This window comes from Corticium candelabrum, chromosome 18, assembly GCF_963422355.1.
Source record: "Corticium candelabrum chromosome 18, ooCorCand1.1, whole genome shotgun sequence".
NCBI lineage: Eukaryota > Metazoa > Porifera > Homoscleromorpha > Homosclerophorida > Plakinidae > Corticium > Corticium candelabrum.
This window is the reverse complement of record NC_085102.1, coordinates 5060920-5083419: the sequence shown is the minus strand read 5'-3', so window position 1 is coordinate 5083419 and position 22500 is coordinate 5060920. Positions and strand designations below refer to the sequence as shown.

Genomic DNA, 22500 nt, shown 5'->3' with positions numbered 1-22500 from the left:
TTTTAATATCTGAAATTATTTATTTATAATTTTTATTATATATATGGTAAAGCAGTGTGGGAAATTCCTATAACCACGCCCACTCTATATTCATGGCCACGCCCATTTTAAATATTAAAAATGCTTTATTTATATAATATTCATATTTATTTAGAGAACTGTCTAACATAACAGAGACTCGACCTTCAGAATTCGATGTGTGTTGATCGTATGTCTGCATGTTTGTCCATTCAAGTGTTTGCGTCTCTTTGTCCGTTCGTTCCTGATCCACTCCTCCAGTGAGTGGCACACTATACAACTCATGAGCAGTCAACTGTGCCTCACTGCCTGTCAATGCCTCCCTCTCAAACATTACGTCTGACATCTCTGATCCCTCCAGGCTTTCATCCTCATCTTCACTCGGTACCCTCGTATACAATTTGCCAGCCTTGTTATCACCTCTGTAACTAACCAGATGGTACAGACCATTGAAAATCTTGTTCAAGATCGTTGTATGTCCATCATCTTCATCAGAACTCGGGCTGTAAGCAGTGCTCCTCGTCTGGTCCTTATGCTCGTCGTTTGGTTCTGTGTGTCTGGATGTAAGGATTGATGTTGTATGGCCGTACACCATGGAAGACATTGATGGGATATTTGCCAACCAAGGTCCATCATTCCATCTGTTATCACGTCTGTCCTTTGCTCTGCAAAGCGACATAGGTAAGTGTGCGATGCAAGTAAATACTGATACGGTACATCAATAATCTTAATGAATTATATATTTTTTAATCTTGTGCATTATACAGTCTGTCTGTCTGTCTGTCTGTCACTCTGCCTGTCGATCGTCTGTCTGTCTGTCTGTCTGTCTTTCACTCTGCCTGTCGGTCGTCTGTCTGTGCATCTGTTTGTCTGTCTGTCTGTCTGTCTGTCTGTCTGTCTTTCACTCTGCCTGCCTGTCTGTCTGTCTGTCTGCCTGTCCATCTGTCTGTCTGTCTGTCTGTCTGTCCATCTGTCTGTCTGTCCATCTGTCTGTCTGTCTGTTTGTCTGTCTATCCATCTGTGTGTCTGTCTATCCATCTGTCTGTCTTTGTGTCTGTCTGTCTGTCTGTCTGTCTCTGTGTCTGTCTGTCTGTCCATCTGTCTGTCCGTCTATCTGTCTGTCTGTTCATCTGTCCATCTGTCTGTCTGTCTGTCTGTCAATACATATATTTTTCATAAATAAACTACAGCACCAAAGCAATAGCTAATCTACGTGTCCATTACATCTAGTACATACATGAAAACTGGTTAAAACTACAATGCACACTATATACGCACTAAATACACATACACATTATGACTAGACGAAAGGGACATATGGTCCCGGTCTCTAAATGTTTATGACTGTCCACTGAGAGCTGAAGTCTTCCTGCAGCTGTATTCATTGTGGAGAGATGAGAACTTCTTTGTAGGGTCTTACTATCTGTCTGTCTGTCTTTGTGTCTGTCTGTCTATCTGTCTGTCCGTCTGTCTCTGTGTCTGTCTGTCTATTTGTCTGTCCATCTGTCTGTCTGCCTGTCTATCCATCTGTCTCTCTGTCTATATTAAACATTACAGTCATTACATTACATCAGTTAACTGACATTTGAATACCTCTTATACTTGAGGTAACACACACGAGACTGCTTTAGTGCGACAAGCAACACCACAATGCCGATCAACACTCCAAATACAATGGCAACAATGGGTGGTGATGTGCTACTCTCCTTTCTCGTGCCACTCTTCACCTTTCCACTGTGACTGTGTGACATCACTTGACCTACAGAGCCGCTCACATCACGTACACACACACACACACACACACACACACACACACACACACACACACACACACACACACACACACACACACACAATACTCACTTATGAACACAGGATCAGAAAACTGACTTGACGAAACAAATTCAGATGATTTCTACACACAAAAGCTTCAATCGTCATCCAATCCAAACAAAGCACAAACGACTAACCCTTTTGTCTGATGACTCCACAAATGCCCTCAGACTAACAGAGACATACAGTCCAACCCAAAACATTTCAATGAATCGCTCAGTTGGTTTAGCATGTCGGCTGACATTTCGATACGGCGAAACAAGCGTCACAATGTCAGAAAAACGATCGGCAGTAAAATGAGCGGCAACATATGGACGTGGATGTGGCAGCAGAGACGCGATGTCTTTCTCCTGTGGTGGTGATTTTGTGAAGAAAACTTCAGGTGGCTCTTTGATGGGCAGAGGGTTGAGGTTTCCTCGTGGTATGATGACCACTTGGTAGTGGCTGATTGGACCGTTTTGACTGGATGCTGGATGAAGTTTGAATGAATGGAGAGTTTGGTCAGGTGGGTTAGTGGTGATGGTGTTCGTATGAGTTGGAAGGTAAACTGGTTGTAAAGGAGGTGGTGCAGCTAAATCAACACAAAATTATATTGTGTACAGACACACACACACACACACACACACACACACACACACACACACACACACACACACACACACACACACACTCACACACACACAAACACAGTGAACACACACACACACACACACACAAACACACACACACACACACACACACACACACACACACACACACACACACACACACACACTCACACACACACAAACACAGTGAACACACACACACACACACACACAAACACACACACACACACACACACACACACACACACACACACACACACACACACCAGCAAACTTACCCATTGTTGCAGTGATGAATACAGTTGGTTTACTTTGCCTGCTCAATCCCGCCATGCTGTGACCTTGAACCGAACACGTGTAGTTCATGTTGGCATTCAGACCCATCAGTTCATAAGACAATGGTCCTCGTGCAACATCATCCACATACAAATCGTCATCATCTTCTTTGCCACGACTCAAATTCGCCACTTGATAAAGCTTGGCCGAAATGTTAAACGACGTATGTACATGTCTCAGTTTGCCATAAGCATCATTAAAATTGCTGTCACCCGTACACATTATCTACACACAAAATTTATTTTTTATTTTGTATTTCTTATAATTTTTTATTTTCTATTATTTTTTGGTTTTTAATTTTTAATTTTCATTTATTTTTTATTTTTTTATTTTTTTATTATTTAATTTTAATTGCTATTTTTATTTTATTTTATTTCAATTATTTTTTATTTTATATTTCTTAATTTTTTATTACCGTTATTTTTGGTGTTTTAAATTTTTTATTTTTTTATTTTGTATTTTAACTTCTTTTTTTAATTTTTAATTTTTTTATTATAACTTATTATTTAAATTCTATTTTTTATTTAATTTTTATTTTTGATATATATATTTATTTTTTTGTATAATAGTTTTTGTATTTTACTATTTTTTATTTCTATTTTTTGTACTTTTGAATTTTTTGTATTTATTTTTAATTTATTTATTTATTTATTTTTTATTTTTTGTATTCTTATTTTTATTTATTTTATTCTTTATTGTATATTGTCTAGATAAACGTTAGAGACTCGTATAGCTAGTACACATCAAATAATTAATTAAAACAAAATTACAGATTATATCAAAAATTATGTTTATATTAATCTACCTTTGAAAACATGTTAGTAACAACATGACAACATGACACTCTGCTGGTCATCTGCCTACACTCACTATAGGAAATAAATATTAAATACATATTAATAAATATTAATTAAATAAATATTAATTAATTAATTAATTATCATGATTTGGCTCACTCTATAAAAGTCGTTGGCTGTTTTTGTTGATGGATACCAACGTAAGAATGCAGTATGGTCTTCAATGTTTGTCACTGTCAAACGATCTGGAGCCGATTGAGCTACACAAACACATTAATATCAATGTGGTCAGACTAATGAAGGCATGAAGACTAACGAGTAACGTGTGCGACGACTCTGTACCATTTGCTGTAGAAACCGGATGTGCCATTGACATCCGCACGTATCTATATATATATATACAAAAATTACTAAAATAATTAATAATTAATTATTTATAAAAAAATTATTTTAAAAATATTTATTACTTATTTATTATTATTTATTAGTAGTAGTAAATTATTATTTATTAATTATTATTGTTGTTGTTGTTTTTGTTGTTGTTAGTTCACACTGTATACCCGAATTCCATAGAGTCTATTTGGTTTGACAGTCTTGATGTCTACATAATGACGATTCCCAGGTACGACAACACGAAACGCCTTTGCAGCACGATGTTCCTTCACCTCCACCACATACCTCTCCACATCACCCTCAAACGCCTCCGGCGTCGCCCACGACACAGCAACAACCGGGTTTCCCTCCCGATCACGTGACGCAACCCGGATGCTTCCCGGAGGAGGCGCTAAAAAGCATGCATATTGTGACCAAAATTAGTAAAAAAATTTAGAAAACTGTATCCAACCAATCATAGCCATATGCGTCTTGACGGTCACTGAATTGCTGTAGATCTTCTCTCCGTAGCGAAACAGCTTGACACGACAGAGATAGAACATGCCAGTCTTCACCTTCTCAACTACATAACTCTTGTGATGGAAATTAACGAGGCGATGAACCGAATGCCATTGATCCTCGCTCTCCTCTTTGCACTGAATTTCTGGGCGACCCTCTGGCGTGCGCTCCGTCCACTCGTTGGATTCCGAGGCCGGCCATTTCAGTGTGAAACTTTTATCGGCCCAAGAGACGAGGACAGGCGATGGAGGCGCAGAATCTATAACGCCAATTGTTTATGTAAAGAGTTAGACGGTAATGATGCGAGCAAACGCGCAAACCTTTTGAATGTGATTGAAAAAACGCGAAAATCAGCGTGAAACATTGAAGCGACCGGGAAGTTGCCATTGATGTGTTAATTAAGAGGTTGGTGTAGATGAAATAGGAGAGAGAGAAAGATGGTGTTGGTGGTGGTGGTTGCCACGGGAGACGGTCACAGTCATTGTCTTGTCATAGACGTTGTGACAGTCTATCCCGGATAACAACAGGAACGACAATGTATTGCACTGTTGTTGCAAAAGACGGGCAGCACAAAAGATCTATTCACAGAGTAGGCATGTTGAAATGTAATATCCGGGATATCCATTACTTTAAAACATCCCGGATACTTTCGATAAAGTAATTGCAGCATGAAAAACAGTGCTTTCCATCCAGTGTCGTGTCAGATGAAGAGTACATTATACGTCGTTTTCCGTTGTCTAATATTTGTTGATATACTTAACATCCGGGATGTCCATTACTCTCATAACAACATCCCGGATACTCCAGATGGGAGGTGACTACAGCAAGAAAAACAGCGATCTACTAGAACACGGCGGCGAAGGAGCCAGCATCAACGCGGTTTCAGACGAAGAGATACCATACACATCATTTTCCGTCGTCCGACCAGAAGTCAAGCCCAAGAAAGCGACTCAACAAGACATTGTTGTTGTTCGCAGCGATCCGCACACGGAGGCGAGAGCGATGGGCGCCGATCCGGTCCTCCAGAGATTAGAAGAGATCCCACTCACATTTCCAGTCATCCGCACGTCGGTCAACAGAGTGGGTTACCGAGATCTGGGCAGTTTTGATAAGCTCGAACACAGACATGCCTTACTCATGTGTCTGAGGTATCAACGGCATCTGAGGGAGTGCGCTGAGGCTGTGGCTTGTGATCAGAACGCGTTGACGAGCAGATTGAAAGACTTGGAGATGATATCTGCGGCTGCTGTGCACGATGTGGGGAGGATGCAGAGTCACGTGACCCGGATGTCGGGTCAGTTGCAGCGAGATGTGTTGCAGATTCAGAGGGCGGTCGAGACGGTTGAGTCGAGGATTCAGCAGTGTGTGCCGATGTTGAGGAGGTTGAATAATGTGTTGCCGGAGGAGGAGAGGTTGGAGGAGTTTCGGATGTTGCCTGATGATGAGGAGGTTGAGACTGAGGGACAGAATGTAGAGAGAGATGGAGATACTGAGGATGGAGATGGGCTTATAGGCTGATGTATTTATATGCTATTTATATGTAGGAATGCTTAGGACTTTATAGTGATCTTAACGAATAAGCAGACTGTTACATGTCCATTTTATTCTGTCTTCCTATAGGCAAGTGTGAGCACACATGTACATGTGCACGCGCGCGCGCGCGCGCACACACACACACACACACACACACACACACACACACACACACACACACACACGACATGAGAACAAGTAGCTGTCCCATCTACTTGTAGGTTTAATTAAGCTATTGGCCGCCACAAAACTGTTCGTGCCAATGTCTACTCTCTAACCAAACTTCTGACAACTACAGCCCCTCCTCCTTTTTTGAATACAATGAGAAAAGAATCGGACATGACGAAATTCCGGCCTCGCCCCAGCAGCGTGGATTGCAGCCGCCATATTTGCAATGAGCAGCAGCGAAGTGGACGAGAGTTGTAAAGTTTTGCAACGAAATTGTGGCCCAACCGGCAGATGGACGATTGCGTTGTTTCTATCGTTAGTTGTGGGCAATTTTGTGTTTAGCGGTTTTCTGTTGTGGAAGCTCAGTGTTCAGGAGAAAAGATTTGAGAAAAGCGTAGAGAAGTTGCAGTTGGACTTGCAGGAACTTCAAGTAGAAAAAGAGGAAATGAAGCAGGTTTATGAGACGTTGTCTGAGTATGGAGGAGAAAGAGGGAAGAGGTCGGAAGAATCTCCCAGTCAGTCGTCACAAGTTACAATCAACATTGCACACGTATTTGGGTCATTCATCAAACAGATGTGCAAACCAGAATCAGCAATTTGTATACCAGGTCAACCAGGAAGAGACGGATTGCCAGGTTTGTCTGGAAAAGATGGTTTGCCAGGTAGAGATGGATTGCCAGGAAGGGACGGTCCAATTGGATTGCCAGGTTTATCAGGAAAAGATGGTCAACCAGGTAGAAACGGTTCAATTGGATTACCAGGACCAGCTGGAAAGAACGGCGAAACGGGAAGGAATGGTGAACCTGGCAGTAAGGGATCAGCAGGTAAACAGGGTCCACGTGGAACAGCAGGTAGGAAAGGAGACATGGGAGTGAGTGGAGAGAAAGGAGAGAAAGGAGAAAGAGGAGAGAGGGGAGTCGGTGGACTGCAAGGAATTTTGGGTCCTCGAGGAGAAAAAGGAGAAGAAGGAGACAAAGGTGAACGAGGATATCCTGGTTTTAAAGGAGGGAAGGGTGGAAAGGGGGAGATTGGGTTACCAGGAGGAAAAGGAATGAAAGGAAACAAAGGAATGAAAGGGGATGAGCAGGATTTACATCAACTGTCTATCAATTATCAATTGTTTAATCTCCCCAGTCAATGTTTACCATGGAATCATCGTGTTTTAAATGAAACTTGGAGACAAACATCTGAGCATTATTCTAAGACAACTTATCACTGTGATAAGGCAGGTCGTTCATCCAATCAACATGGTTTCACACCAGGCTGGCATTCATTCAGTCCTACAATAGGTGGAGCTATGCCAGAGAACTGCACATCTATGAACTACTGTGGAACTATTGCATCAGGATGGTTAAAAGGATCTCACCCAAATGTAATTGGTCAAAAGATTTCAAGAACAGTTTGCTTTAGTTTAAGCAGTAATTGTTGTTATTGGCCGACTAGTGTTGAAGTGATCAACTGTGGACAGTATTACATATACAACTTACCTAACACTCCAAATTGCGCTTATGCTTACTGTGCTCGAGGACAGTGAAGAACAAGTTTCCTTCATCAAAACCATCACATGTACTTATCTTTCCATTTTTGTGTGTATCTATGCTTCTCTGACTAGACAAGTGTCTGCTAAGAATGATTGTTGTAACAGCTGCTTGTTGTGTAGGATTGCTGCATACAGTATGATGTGCTGCTAGATGGAAATTTTGTTATAAACATACACAGTTTGTGAGCAGAAATGTGGTTTGCTGTCTACAGTTAACAACAATATTTACTGGTGTAGCAATAGATAAATTGTTATTGCCGAGCAGAACGAGACTTCTAATCGGGTCACACAACAGAAAGAGGCGTGGTCACATGGCTCTCCATCAAGCCTCAGTATCAATGTAGGGATGCAAAGGTATTTACTCTCTAAACTCCTGACAACTACTCATATCTAAGTGTACTAACAACATGATAGTACCAGGCATAATGTTTACATGTGTAAACTCATTTCTTGCGATCAAGGAGAGCGGAACAAATTCCAACTTTCTCCAACTCTTCAACCAGATCTCCTACAACAGCAAAAATCATATTTGTTTTAATAGTCAAATTTTGCAAATGTTTATTTCAATAAGTCAATTTCTATTGTCATATTGATTTTAAATAAAATGAATAATTAATTAATTAAATAATAAATATTCTAATCAATAATTAATGTAATAAATAAAAAATATTTTAAAATAATTTTTTCTGTGCAAACTTGAGGTTGATCAGTTGCTGATCTGTCAACTTCTTACTAAACACACGTCATGACCCGAGTGCATCTAACTACAGTCTCTAACATGCTAAACGGTAAAGCCACCCAGGATACAACACATACAAAACTCCAGTAAGACTTAGTGTAATCATCCCCTCTAGATGCAGTGTTTGTTGTTGTGTGTGTGTGTGTGTGCGTGTGTGTGTGTGTGTGTGTGTGTGTGTGTGTGTGTGTGTGTGTGTGTGTGTGTGTGTGTGTGTGTGTGTGTGTGTGTGTGTGTGTGTGTGTGTGTGTGTGTGTGTGTGTGTGTGTGTGTGTGTGTGATTTATTTTTTCTTGTTGTAATGTCTTTGGTATGTGTAGGAGCGTGCCCACTGTTTTGCCAACAAGTTGATGACTAAAATTCAGTGCAGGGTTCACGAGACTGTACATTACAGCATATTCTGCCGAGGCATGTTATCATGTCTCGTGCTGGAGGGTGACGTTATAAGTTTTTGTGTGAATGTGTTGTGTACATGTGACTGCGTTTAGATTTTCTACAGCATTCAAAGTCGTTGTATGAGATGCTGGATATTTTTCATGAATGGAGATGTACTGTGAGATGCATCCCTCCAATACAATAGTCTAGTGTAAGATGCATCCTTCCAATACAGATAGTTCAGTGTATTGTGAGATGCATGCCTCCAATACAATAGTCTAATGTATTGTGAGATGCATCTCTCCATTACAATAGTTTAATGTATTGTGAGATGCATTCCTCCAATACAATAGTCTAGTGTGAGATTGTTGTTGTTCAGCAACAAGACATTGTTGTTGTTTTCAGCAATCCGCACACGGAGGCGAGAGCGATGGGCGCCACTCCAGTCCTCCAGAGATTAGAAGAGATCTCACTCACATTTCCAGTCATCCGCACGTCGGTCAACAGAGTGGGTTACCGAGATTTGGGCAGTTTTGATAACGTCGAACACAGACATGCCTTACTCATGTCTGAGGCATCAACGGCATCTGAGGGAGTGTGCTGAGGCTGTGGCTTGTGATCAGAACGCGTTGACGAGCAGATTGAAAGACTTGGAGATGATATCTGCGGCTGCTGTGCACGATGTGGGGAGGATGCAGAGTCACGTGACCCAGATGTCGGGTTAGTTGCTGCGGGATGTGTTGCAGATTCAGAGGGCGGTCGAGACGGTTGAGTCGAGGATTCAGCAGTGTGTGCCGATGTTGAGGAGGTTGAATAATGTGTTGGCGGAGGAGGAGAGGTTGGAGGACTTTCTGATGTTGCCTGATGATGAGGAGGTTGAGACTGAGGGACAGAATGTGGAGAGAGATGGAGATACTGAGGATGGAGATGGGCTTATAGGCTGATGTATTTATATGCTATTTATATGTAGGAATGCTTAGGACTTTATAGTGATCTTAACGAATAAGCAGACTGTTACATGTCCATTTTATTCTGTCTTCCTATAGGCAAGTGTGAGCACACATGTACATGTGCACGCGCGCGCGCGCGCGCACACACACACACACACACACACACACACACACACACACACACACACACACACACACACACACACACACACACACACGACATGAGAACAAGTAGCTGTCCCATCTACTTGTAGGTTTAATTAAGCTATTGGCCGCCACAAAACTGTTGGTGCCAATGTCTACTCTCTAACTAAACTTCTGACAACTACAGCCCCTCCTCCTTTTTTGAATACAATGAGAAAAGAATCCGGACATGACGAAATTCCGGCCTCGCCCCAGCAGCGTGGATTGCAGCCGCCATATTTGCAATGAGCAGCAGCGAAGTGGACGAGAGTTGTAAAGTTTTGCAAGGAAATTGTGGCCCAACCGGCAGATGGACGATTGCGTTGTTTCTATCGTTAGTTGTGGGCAATTTTGTGTTTAGCGGTTTTCTGTTGTGGAAGCTCAGTGTTCAGGAGAAAAGATTTGAGAAAAGCGTAGAGAAGTTGCAGTTGGACTTGCAGGAACTTCAAGTAGAAAAAGAGGAAATGAAGCAGGTTTATGAGACGTTGTCTGAGTATGGAGGAGAAAGAGGGAAGAGGTCGGAACAATCTCCCAGTCAGTCGTCACAAGTTACAATCAACATTGCACACGTATTTGGGTCATTCATCAAACAGATGTGCAAACCACAATCAGCAATTTGTATACCAGGTCAACCAGGAAGAGACGGATTGCCAGGTTTGTCTGGAAAAGATGGTTCAACTGGATTGCCAGGTTTGCCGGGAAGGGATGGTGAACCAGGTAGAGATGGATTGCCAGGAAGGGATGGTCCAATTGGATTGCCAGGTTTGTCAGGAAAACATGGTCCACCAGGTAGAGATGGTCGTACAGGATTGCCAGGACCAGCTGGAAGGAATGGCGAAGCAGGAAGGAATGGTGAACCTGGCAGTAAGGGATCAGCAGGTAAACAGGGTCCACGTGGAATAGCAGGTAGGAAAGGAGACATGGGAGTGAGTGGAGAGAAAGGAGAAAGAGGAGAGAGGGGAGTAGGTGGACTGCAAGGAATTTTGGGTCCTCGAGGAGAAAAAGGAGAAGAAGGAGACAAAGGTGAACGAGGATATACTGGTTTTAAAGGAGAGAAGGGTGGAAAGGGGGAGATTGGGTTACCAGGAGGAAAAGGAATGAAAGGAAACAAAGGAATGAAAGGAGAGAAAGGGGATGAGCAGGATTTACATCAATCGTTGAATCTCCCCAGTCAATGTTTACCATGGAATCATCGTGTTTTAAATGAAACTTGGAGACAAACATCTGAGCATTATTCTAAGACAGGTTATCACTGTGATAGTACAGGTAGTTTACATGGTTTCACACCAGGCTGGCATTCATTCAGTCCTACAATAGGTGGAGCTATGCCAGAGAAGTGCACATCTATGCAGTACTGTGGAACTACTGCATCAGGATGGTTAAAAGGATCTCACCCAAATGTAATTGGTCAAAAAATTTCAAGAACAGTTTGCTTTAGTCTTAGCGGCAATTGTTGTTGGAGGCAGACTAGTGTTAAAGTGATCAACTGTGGACAGTATTACATATACAACTTACCTAACACTCCAACTTGTGATCTAGCTTACTGTGCTCGAGGACAGTGAAGAACAAGTTTCCTTTATCAAAACCATCACATGTACTTATCTTTACATTTTTGTGTGTATCTATGCTTCTCTGACTAGACAAGTGTCTGCTAAGAATGATTGTTGTAAGAGCTGCTTGTTGTGTAGGATTGCTGCATACAGTATGATGTGCTGCTAGATGGAAATTTTGTTATAACATACACAGTTTGTGAGCAGAAATGTGGTTTTCTGTCTACAGTTAACAACAATATTTACTGGTGTAGCAATAGATAAATTGTTATTGCCGAGCATAACGAGGCTTCTAATCCGGGTTGCACAACAGCAAGGGGCGTGGTCCTATGGCTATCAATGTAGGGATGCAAAGAAATTTACTCTCTAAACTTCTGACAACTACTCATACCTACTGTAAGTGAATGATAGTACCGGGCATAATGTTTACATTTGTAAACTCATTTCTCGCGATCAAGGAGAGTGGAATGAATTCCAACTTTCTTCAACTCTTCAACCAGATCTCCTACAACAGCAAGAGTCATATTTGTTTTAGAAATGTTATTTCAATAAGTTGATTTCTACCATCATATTGATTTCAATTAAAAATAACTAATTAACTAATTAAATAATAAATATTCTAATCAACAATTAAATGTAATAAATAAAATATTGTAAATATTTTTTCTGTGCAAACTTGAAGTCGATCAGTTGCTGGTCTGTCAACTTCTTACTAAACACACGTCATGACCTGAGTGCATCTAACTACAGTCTCTAGCATGCTAAATGGTAAAACCACCCAGGATACAACACATACAAAACTCCAGTTAGACTTAGTGTAATAAGCCCCCTCTAGATGCAGTGTTTTGGTGTGTGTGTGTGTGTGTGTGTGTGTGTGTGTGTGTGTGTGTGTGTGTGTGTGTGTGTGTGTGTGTGTGTGTGTGTGTGTGTGTGTGTGTGTGTGTGTGTGTGCGCGCGCGCGCGCGCAACTAATGTGGACAAGCCACAAAACACAAATCCTCATATTACCACTCACAACGACATCTCTCACCATTCTGATGCATCTGCATCATGATGTCACATCCTCCAACAAATTCTCCTTTAAAGTAAACCTGTGGAAATGTGGGCCAGTTGCTGGTAAAACAAACCATTTCATTGTGTGCACTGTATATTCAGTATGCAAGCAATCAAATGTCAACCTATAGTCTTTAACTGATTGTCGTATGTTGTCATCTTCTAGGATATTGTGGCTTGCATATTTATTAACACCTACACAAGATATATTGATAATTGATAATAAATAATTAATTACAAAGTTTGGTTCACACACACACACAGACACACAGACACAGACACAGACACACACACACACACACACACACACACACACACACACACACACACACACACACACAGACACACACACACACACACACACACACACACACACACACACACACACACACACACACACACACACACAACACACACAGACACAGACAGACAGACAGACAGACAGACAGACACACACACACACACACACACACACACACACACACACACACACACACACACACACACACACACACACACACACCACATACAGACAGACACACACAGACACACCTAAAAATCCTAAATCCTAAATGTCAGGAGCTGCCTCTCAGAGGTCACGTCCCCCAGCTGTTAAGCTGGGCCCTGTGCGCTACTCAGGGAACTCTGGGCCTGCGCTAGCAAACTCCTGGAGCCGGGCCAGGCAATCGCAGGAGCACCGACTTGTGAAGCCAACTGTGGTGTGAACACCCGAAGTCTCACCAGGACCCCAGTGGCTGATGTCACGTCACAGCCAATGGCCGCTTAGGACCCCAGTCAATGACCAGGTACACATTTATACTCCTGAGTCGAGAGAAGCAAATGTGTGTTCGTTTCTTGCTTAAGGAAATTGTGTCATAGCTCGCCATCACTGTGACTTGAACTTGCCACCCTTCAAGGTCCCGGATGTGAACACTCCATAAGATGACTCTCTAACCAACTGAGCTATCGCACCACACACACACCACACACACACACACACACACACACACACACACACACACACACACACACACACACACAGACAGACAGACAGACAGACAGACAGACAGACACACACACACACACACACACACACACACACACACACACACACACACACACAGACAGACAGTCAGACAGACACAGACACAGACACAGACACACAGACACACAGACACAGACAGACACAGACAGACACAGACAGACAGACAGACAGGCAGGCAGACAGACAGACAGACAGACAGACAGACACACACACAGACAGACAGACAGACAGACAGACAGACAGACAGACACACAGACACACAGACAGACTAACACACACCACACACACACACACACACACACACACACACACACACACACACACACACACACACACACACACACACACACACACACACACAGACCCAGACAGACACACAGACAAACAGACAGACAGACACAGACAGACAGACAGACAGACAGACAGACAGATACAGCTCACAAGCTTGCTGAGAAGCATCCTATCTGGGTGTTTGACATTCCGGACATGCCATCTCCGGACATGCCATCGCCTGCTATGCATATCAGTTTGTCAAAACAACATATGTTTAATTCCATCAAGAAATCACCAAGAGGCTCAGGGTGTGGCCCATCAGGATGGCGATATGAACACCTAAAAGTTATTGCTTCCGACACAGTTTCTGCTGAACAGTTGCATTTTGCTTTTTCTTGTATTGCCAATGGATCAGTCCCTGTTTCAATTGCCAGGTTGTTGTCCTCAGCACGGCTGATTGCTTTGCCCAAAGCCTCAGGAGACGTTCGACCAATAGCTATTGGAGAAGTGTTCAGAAGAATTACTGCAAAATGTATTTGTGCACAGATGAAAAGTGAATTTTCGAATTTCTTTTCTCCTCTGCAGCATGGAGTGTCAACAGAGGGAGGAACAGATCTTCTTTTACACCATATCCAGCTTCTACTAGAAGCCAACAATGACTGGATTGTTCTGAAGACTGATGCTAAAAATGCCTTTAATTCAATCCACCGCTCCCATTTGCTGCAACAAGTGATGAAATCTTTTCCCATCTTGACAAATCATGTCATGCAAATGTATTCTGGGTTTGGTCCTCTGGTCTTCCTACAGAACAACGTCCCTGTTATTTTGTCATCTCAAGAAGGCATCCATCAGGGAGATCCTCTAGGACCAGTTCTGTTTTCTTTAGGCATACAACAAACCCTGGTTGATTTGCAAAGCAATTTCCAAGCAATAAGAGTGCTAGCTTATCTTGATGATGTTTTCTTAGTTGGACCAGCAAAACATGTCCTTGATGCTTTTTCCACTCTTCAACCTGAATTTTTCAAAATAGGATTGGAAATACAGGAAACAAAATGTGAAATATACTGTTCATACGACAAAGAAGACACCTTCTCTTCTGAATATACCATACCTGTTTCGAGTGAAGGCATTGTGATACTAGGAACACCAATTGGGAAACGTGAATATGTTGCACGAGCATGTTCCACTATTGCAGAAAAAAAGAATGATCTTTGTAGACAGCTTGTCGACTTGGATAATGTGCAAGCATCCATGTTGCTTCTTAGATACTGTCATACCACACAGCTAAATCACTTAGCAAGAGGAACGTGTCCAGAAACACTGGCACAGGCAGCTACTATCCACGACAAGCAAACAAAATCTACCTTCTCTTGTTTGCTAGGAAATGTTGACATCACTGGAAATATGTGGAAGCAAGCAACATTGCCAGTAAGACTAGGAGGTTTTGGTATGACTTCCCTAAACGAAGTGGCACCCTTCGCTTTTGTTGCCAGCTGGGCACATTCTCTTAAGCTATTGCCTGATCGCTTTCCTGCTCTTCAAGATCAAGTCAACTCTTTAGTGACATCATCTAATCATGCGAGTGATATTGGGCTAACTTTAGAACACCATCTCAAAGATATTTCAACGTTGTCGGATTTGTTGCCTAACACAAAAAAGTTGCAACATCGTCTAACAACAGAATTTGTACAATCGAAAGCAGATCAGTTGATTGAAACTGGTTCTAACCGAGATGCAGCACGATTGCGTTCAATTAGAGGTAAAGGAGCAGGAGCATGGTTAGATTCCATTCCATCTTCAGAGAAGTTTGCACTTTCATCTGGCAATTTTGTCTTGGCGGCTTCTCTCAGATTGGGTCTACCTTTGTCTTTACCACCTTGGGCCACTAAATGTGAATGTGGAAAGTCACTAGATGTTGAAGGGTACCATTTACTAACATGCAAAATGGGTGGAGGCCCAGTTTGGTCTCACAATTCTGTTGTTTTGTGCTGGTCTGAATGCATGAGCAGTCTACAATGCCAGCATCAAATTGAACCATCCAACAATAGAGCAGACATTGTTGTGTTTGACTCAACATGTGGGGGAAATGTCGAGCTTGATGTGGTCCTTGCTCACCCCTGGAGCCAGGACATTCTGCGAAGTGCAGCAACTACGGATGGAGCTGCAGCAAGAAGAAGAGAAGACATCAAACATAACAAATATTCTCAAGAGCAGTTGCCTGGAGGGTACACTCCTACCCTTATTCCACTAGTTTTCGAGCACTTTGGTGGGTGGGGAGAAGAAGCATCAATGTTCCTCAATAAACTTTCCAAACTATACAGAGATGAAGAAGGAAGAAACAATCCCTCAGATTTTAAAACACATTGGAGAAGACGCTTGTCAGTACAACTTCAGCGTTGCAATGCCTCGGTGTTGGCTAGAAAGATGATCAGAGTAACATATGGACAGAATACAGACCAGAGTTTAGATGTTGTTCAACTTTCAATTCAGTAAACTAAATTTCGGTTTGTAGGCTCCGTAGGGGAGCTTTTTAATGCTAATTGTTATTTGTGTAATTGTAATTGTAGTTGTGACACTTGTTGTTCATTAGCTGTTACTTTAGTTTCACCTGTATTAGCTTTGATGTATAAAAATATATGAAAATTTGACAGACAGACAGACAGACAGACAGACACAGACACAGACACAGACACACAGACAGACAGACACACACACACCCAGACAGACACCCAGACAGACACACAGACAGACAGACAGACACACACATACACACACACACACACCTTGATTCCACCATACTCACTATGGGTTTTGGCAACGCAGCGTAATAGCGCTTCTCCAAGCAGCACGATCATCAGCATCACGAAGACTGATATGTAATGACCTGAGATCTCTTGTGACAACATCTATCCATCTCTGTTTAGGCCCATGTGTTGGTCTTGTTGCATTACTAAGTCTGCTGCAAAGTAGTTGTTTGGGGGACGATTGCCACTCGTGCGCAGCAGATGGCCCAGCCATTGCAATCGTCGTTTCTGTATTGTCATAGCAATGGGGTCCTCACACGCTCGTTCTAAATTGTCTGAATTCTTGATTTTATTCCATCTTGAGACACCAAGAATCGATCGAATGCACCGCATGTGGAATGTATTTAAGCGTTGCAAGTTTGGTTGTGTAACGGACCAAGTCTCACATCCATATAACAAAACAGGTCTCACCAAAGCACGAAAAACTTTCATCTTTGTGGAGATTTAAAACTGTCTGTTGGTAAATACCTTTTTCTTCCACAAACCAAAAACTTTACTTGCTTTGCTTATACGAGCATCAATATCAGCAATGAATCCACCATCTTGGCTCATGATACTTCCCAAGTAAGTAAACTCTGTAACGTTTTCAAGAATAGAACGGTCAAGAAGAACACGTGCCTGCTTGCACCCAATGCTCAAAACTTTTGTTTTCTCTCTCTCTCTCTCTCTCTCTCTCACACACACACACACACACACACATAGTGACACACAGCAACACACACACACACACTGACACACACACATCTGTATGTCTACTTGTTTGTCCATCTGTGTGTCTCTTTGTTATTTTGCTTGTCAGCTTGCTTGCCTGTGTGTATCACTTTGTCTGTCTGTCGCTCTGTGTGTCCATACAGCTGTATATTGTTTGTCCATTAGTTTGCCAATCATTCGTTCAACAGTTTGTTAGTTTGCACCTTTGATGTTCTGTTCACTTGCCTGTTACCTTCTGTGTCCGTTTATTACCCAATCCGTCTGTCTGTTCCTGGTCAAGTAGCTTGACTTCTCATCCAGCTTAATCTGCCAAAACCTACTCTTGGCATCTAGTCCTGTAAACACTTTGGCCTTGGTAAGCCGTGTGGCTACTTCCTCGATGGTGGGCATAGGGTAGTGCGATCTCTTCATTGCCTGGTTGAGCTCCTTGGGGTCCAAGCAGATTCGTACTTGACTGTTTTTCTTTCTTACCGAGACCATTGATGATACCCATTCTGTGCGCTCTGTCACCAGTACTATGATGTTTCAGCAGTAAGTCTCTCTAATTCCGCCCTGATTGCCTCTCGCATGGGTGCTGGTACCTTACATGGCAGATGAACTACAGGCCTGACACTCTTGTCTACTTGTATGGTGTGTTCACCCTCCCTGTAAATGGCCTAATCACTCAAACACATCTTGGTTTAAGGATGTTATCATTCAGCGGTTTCGTCAGTACTCTGTCTGGTACTATTGTTTTGTCTCTAGCTCTGTTAGCTCGTGCTTGCACTGTATGTACTTGGTCAATGTCAACTATTTTGACTAACCGAAGAAGTTGGCTCGACTTCAGACTGAGCAAGGGCGTTGTTTTGCTAGGTATCACTATGAAGTGTATGTTGTACTTGTGACCATGCGGCTCCTCTTGGCTTGACATGAGCTCTGTTATGCATCACTAGGACTACATTGGTTCTCCCCAATCTTCTTCCTTCCTTGTCTCCTGTAACATGCACGTAATCATGAAAACGGTAGTACATTGCATGAGGCCCCTGTGTCTATTTGAAAAGCAATGTCATGTCGTCCATTGACACTCAATGTTGTCATTGCCCTGTCTGTTGGTGTACCACCCAGTGCTTGAATTTCCATGTACTCTATGCTAGGTTTCTTTTGTTACCAATACTGTATGTGATGCACTTTCTTGGACCTACAGACGCGCGCATAGTGTCTTTTCTTCTTGCAATTACTGCATGTCCTATCAGCTGTAGGGCAGTCTGTCTTCCTGGGTGGATGGTCCAGGCCACAGTAAGTGCAATGTTTGCTGGTAGATGTTGCCTGTTTGGCTGGCTGACTTTCCTTTGTTGGCTTAGCTGGTCGCCATTCACGTCGTGTCTGTTTGTCCTGTCTGTCTGACTGTGGTGTTGGCTTTCTACGTGTATCTAACCATTGTGTGTGTTAGACTCTCCTCTGTGGATATCTCTTCAGTTGTCTGACTAGCAATTTGACTACTGCTGAGTATTTCCAGACATTTCTCCAGTGTCAATGTCTTTTTATCTAGTAACCTCCGTCTAACAGTATCATCTCCTATACCATGGACCAGTCTGTCTCTCACGTGACCGTCTTTCAGTGCTCCAAAGTTGCACGTATTTGTTAGTTTCATTACAGCTGTAATGTTCATGGTCTCACCTGGCTCTCGGCTTCTCTTAATTAAGTAAAGAAATTGTACGTTTCCTTCTTCTCTGGTAGGCATCTTTCTCGAAATCTCTTGAGGACTTTCTTCAGTTTGTTCTGGTCATTGGGTGTGTCTCCCCATTTGAATGTCTCGAACATGTCTTGTCCGTCGTGACTGATTACGTTGAGCAGGGCCGCTACACGAACTTCTTCAGGTTCCTTCCAGCAATCTCATAGTATTTCCAGTCGCGCTCGAATTGCTTCCAGTGTTCACCCCAATGATCTCTATCTTGAAGGTTCAGTGGTTCCGGTCGATTGGCTCGTCCTAACGCTGTCGCCATGCTTGGTGGCCCACGCCACAGACCTGCCAACCTAGCAGTGTCAAAATGCGTGAGTTCGCAGGAAAAAATGCGGGAGAATGCGGGAGTTTAAACTTTTGGACACGCCTACAATGGCATTAATATTAATAAATTTATATCGTAATAAGTGTTAAATAATATATAAATAATATCTAATCATCAAAATTTAAGTATTTGCATGCTCTGTTGGAGTAGAAGCCATTAATGAATTAATTTAATTATAGTGCAACAAATGTATAACCGATTGATTAGTGTGTCTAATTTGCGACACACAGTATCAACACCAATTACTAAACATAATAGTTAATTAATTAAACACAGAACTTATACTGTACGTACTACTGCCTGTTATAAAAATCTAAGAACAAAGTACATGCACATTCTCGTGGCTAGTTGGGATGTTCTGGATTCTATTTTCTTGTGGCCTTTTTCGATCGCTTTTCCAGCAATACATATGGTAATCAGGTAGCCAGCCCCTCCCCCTTTTCCACTTCTGTCCGACTCCTCCTTCTATGTCGGAATTTTGACCAATTATGTTATGAAAGAGCCGGATGAAGAGAGGGGCTGGTGCATAGAAATTGATATTGGGATATCAAGTATGTGCGTACACATGCATGAACTAAAACTGTAGAACAGACACGCCCATCATTTTGGTCGCACCTCGCACCTACCAATGGTCGATCAGAATGCGGGAGAGTTGATGCCAAATACGGGTAGGCGGGAGAAGGGTCCCAAATGCGGGAGTCTCCCGCTCAATGCGGGAGAGTTGGCAGCTCTGATGCCATGATGGTGGATCTCTGGTTTCCGCATTCGCTATCTTCGTGGCTACACCACTACCTGACATCATGTAACGATCTGTATTGTGTAGTGGGTTCTCTGTAAGACATGCGTATCGAACACTCACAACACAATTTGTTCAGAGCTTGCTAACAGTTACGCGTGTATGACATACCACAACAACAGAACACGTGACACCTGTCTTACGTCACGTAGGCCTATGCTAATTACAGAACAATCATTACAGTTGTACATGTGGCCATCTTTTTTGCCATTCCTGCATCGTTTACAGTCACATTGGTGAGGATATCATGAAGGACGTGGACGGAAGTACCGGTTCTTGGCGCATGTTGCGGTTGAATGTATAAGAGACGGAATCACTTTAGGACACGACATTGCGTCGTCTGTTTCACCGTATCTTTTGCTGTTTTATATCGACGTGCTTATATCTACTGTTGGTCAGATAGTAAGAGAACGACGACGATAGCGCATGCAATGAGCAGCAGCGAAGTGGACGAGAGTTGTAAAGTTTTGCAAGGAAATTGTGGCCCAAGCGGCAGATGGACGATTGCGTTGTTTCTATCGTTAGTTGTGGGCAATTTTGTGTTTAGCGGTTTTCTGTTGTGGAAGCTCAGTGTTCAGGAGAAAAGATTTGAGAAAAGCGTAGAGAAGTTGCAGTTGGACTTGCAGGAACTTCAAGTAGAAAAAGAGGAAATGAAGCAGGTTTATGAGACGTTGTCTGAGTATGGAGGAGAAAGAGGGAAGAGGTCGGAACAATCTCCCAGTCAGTCGTCACAAGTTACAATCAACATTGCACACGTATTTGGGTCATTCATCAAACAGATGTGCAAACCAGAATCAGCAATTTGTATACCAGGTCAACCAGGAAGAGACGGATTGCCAGGTTTGTCAGGAAGAGACGGTCATACAGGATTGCCAGGACCAGCTGGAAGAAACGGCGAGAATGGTGAACCTGGCAGTAAGGGATCAGCAGGTAAACAGGGTCCACGTGGAATAGCAGGTAGGAAAGGAGACATGGGAGTGAGTGGAGAGAAAGGAGAAAGAGGAGAGAGGGGAGTAGGTGGACTGCAAGGAATTTTGGGTCCACAAGGAGAAAAAGGAGAAGAAGGAGACAAGGGTGAACGAGGATATCCTGGTTTTAAAGGAGAGAAAGGTGGAAAGGGGGAGATTGGGTTACAAGGAGGAAAAGGAATGAAAGGAAACAAAGGGGATGAGCAGGATTTACATCAATTGTTTGGTCTACCTAGTCAATGTTTACCATGGAATCACCGTGTTCTAAATGAAACTTGGAGACAAACATCTGAGCATTATTCTAAGACAACTTGGCACTGTGATAATGCAGGTCATTTATACAATCAACATGGTTTCACACCAGGCTGGCATTCATTCAGTCCTACAATAGGTGGAGCTATGCCAGAGAATTGCACATCTGCTCACTACTGTGGAACTATTCGATCAGGATGGTTAAAAGGATCTCACCCAAATGTAATTGGTCAAAACATTTCAAGAACAGTTTGCTTTAGTTGGAACAGTAATTGTTGTTGGAGGCAAACTAGTGTTGAAGTGATCAACTGTGGACAGTATTACATATACAACTTACCTAACACTCCACATTGCCGTCTAGCTTACTGTGCTCGAGGACAGTGAAGAACAAGTTTCCTTTATCAAAACCATCACATGTACTTATCTTTCCATTTTTGTGTGTATCTATGCTTCTCTGACTAGACAAGTGTCTGCTAAGAATGATTGTTGTAACAGCTGCTTGTTATGTAGGATTGCTGCATACAGTATGATGTGCTGCTAGATGGAAATTTTGTTATAAACATACACAGTTTGTGAGCAGAAATGTGGTTTGCTGTCTACAGTTAACAACAATATTTACCGGTGTAGCAATAGATAAATTGTTATTGCCGAGCATAATGAGGCTTCTAATCTGGGTCGCACAACAGAAAGGGGCATGGTCACATGGCTCTCCATCACGCCTCAGTATATCAATGTAGGGATGCAAAGATATTTACTCTCTAAACTTCTGACAACTACTCATACCTAAATGTACTAACAACACGATAGTACCGGGCATAATGTTTACATGTGTAAACTCATTTCTCATGATCAAGGAGAGTGGAACAAATTCCAACTTTCTTCAACTCTTCAACCAGATCTCCTACAACAGCAACAGTCATACTTGTTTAGAAGTCAAATTTTGCAAATGTTTATTTCAATAAGTCAATTTCTACTGTCATACTGATTTCAATTAAAATTAATTAATTAAATAATAAATATGCTAATCAATAATTAG

The 22500-nt window shown here is 42.3% G+C and overlaps 5 protein-coding genes and 1 long non-coding RNA gene across 6 annotated transcripts in view; 3 read left to right on the top strand and 3 right to left on the bottom strand.

Annotated features, from left to right (window-relative positions):
- Positions 1–5023, bottom strand: part of LOC134193942 (uncharacterized) — a 7011-nt gene extending 1988 nt beyond the window's left edge. Inside the window, exons 1-10 of the mRNA XM_062662811.1 lie at positions 4804–5023; positions 4437–4742; positions 4153–4376; positions 3909–3978; positions 3752–3852; positions 2738–3020; positions 1989–2422; positions 1882–1933; positions 1612–1777; positions 184–683 (exon numbers count right to left, since the gene is read on the bottom strand). Of these exons, the coding sequence (XP_062518795.1) occupies positions 184–683; positions 1612–1777; positions 1882–1933; positions 1989–2422; positions 2738–3020; positions 3752–3852; positions 3909–3978; positions 4153–4376; positions 4437–4742; positions 4804–4870 (2203 nt within the window). The 5' untranslated portion in view covers positions 4871–5023. The remainder of the gene's footprint in view (positions 1–183; positions 684–1611; positions 1778–1881; positions 1934–1988; positions 2423–2737; positions 3021–3751; positions 3853–3908; positions 3979–4152; positions 4377–4436; positions 4743–4803) is intronic.
- A 267-nt stretch (positions 5024–5290) lies between these two features.
- LOC134194118 (BLOC-1-related complex subunit 5-like) lies at positions 5291–6108 on the top strand. Its single transcript, XM_062663024.1, has one exon. It carries the CDS (start codon positions 5291–5293, stop codon positions 5999–6001), a length of 711 nt encoding a protein of 236 aa, XP_062519008.1. The 3' UTR covers positions 6002–6108.
- A 302-nt stretch (positions 6109–6410) lies between these two features.
- LOC134193739 (uncharacterized) lies at positions 6411–11532 on the top strand. Its single transcript, XM_062662573.1, has 7 exons — positions 6411–7714; positions 8780–8805; positions 8948–9012; positions 9240–9342; positions 9387–9517; positions 9581–9773; positions 10199–11532. Exons 1-7 carry the CDS (start codon positions 6411–6413, stop codon positions 11527–11529), a joined length of 3153 nt encoding a protein of 1050 aa, XP_062518557.1. The 3' UTR covers positions 11530–11532.
- A 362-nt stretch (positions 11533–11894) lies between these two features.
- LOC134193594 (glutaredoxin-related protein 5, mitochondrial-like) lies at positions 11895–19390 on the bottom strand. The gene is made up of 5 exons (XM_062662424.1): positions 19060–19390; positions 16692–18376; positions 12696–12765; positions 12548–12630; positions 11895–12022 (listed from the first exon to the last, which is right to left on the bottom strand). The coding sequence occupies exons 2-5, from the start codon at positions 16792–16794 to the stop codon at positions 11958–11960; spliced, it is 321 nt and encodes a 106-aa protein (XP_062518408.1). The 5' UTR covers positions 16795–18376; positions 19060–19390; the 3' UTR covers positions 11895–11957.
- Positions 19391–20380: 990 nt separating this feature from the next.
- Positions 20381–22500, top strand: part of LOC134193738 (uncharacterized) — a 7097-nt gene continuing 4977 nt past the window's right edge. Inside the window, exon 1 of the mRNA XM_062662572.1 lies at positions 20381–21844. Within this exon, the coding sequence (XP_062518556.1) occupies positions 20541–21844 (1304 nt within the window). The 5' untranslated portion in view covers positions 20381–20540. The remainder of the gene's footprint in view (positions 21845–22500) is intronic.
- LOC134193595 (uncharacterized) overlaps positions 21872–22500 on the bottom strand; it is a 2819-nt gene continuing 2190 nt past the window's right edge. The window contains exon 3 of the long non-coding RNA XR_009972095.1: positions 21872–22365. This is a non-coding gene — a long non-coding RNA (uncharacterized LOC134193595). The remainder of the gene's footprint in view (positions 22366–22500) is intronic.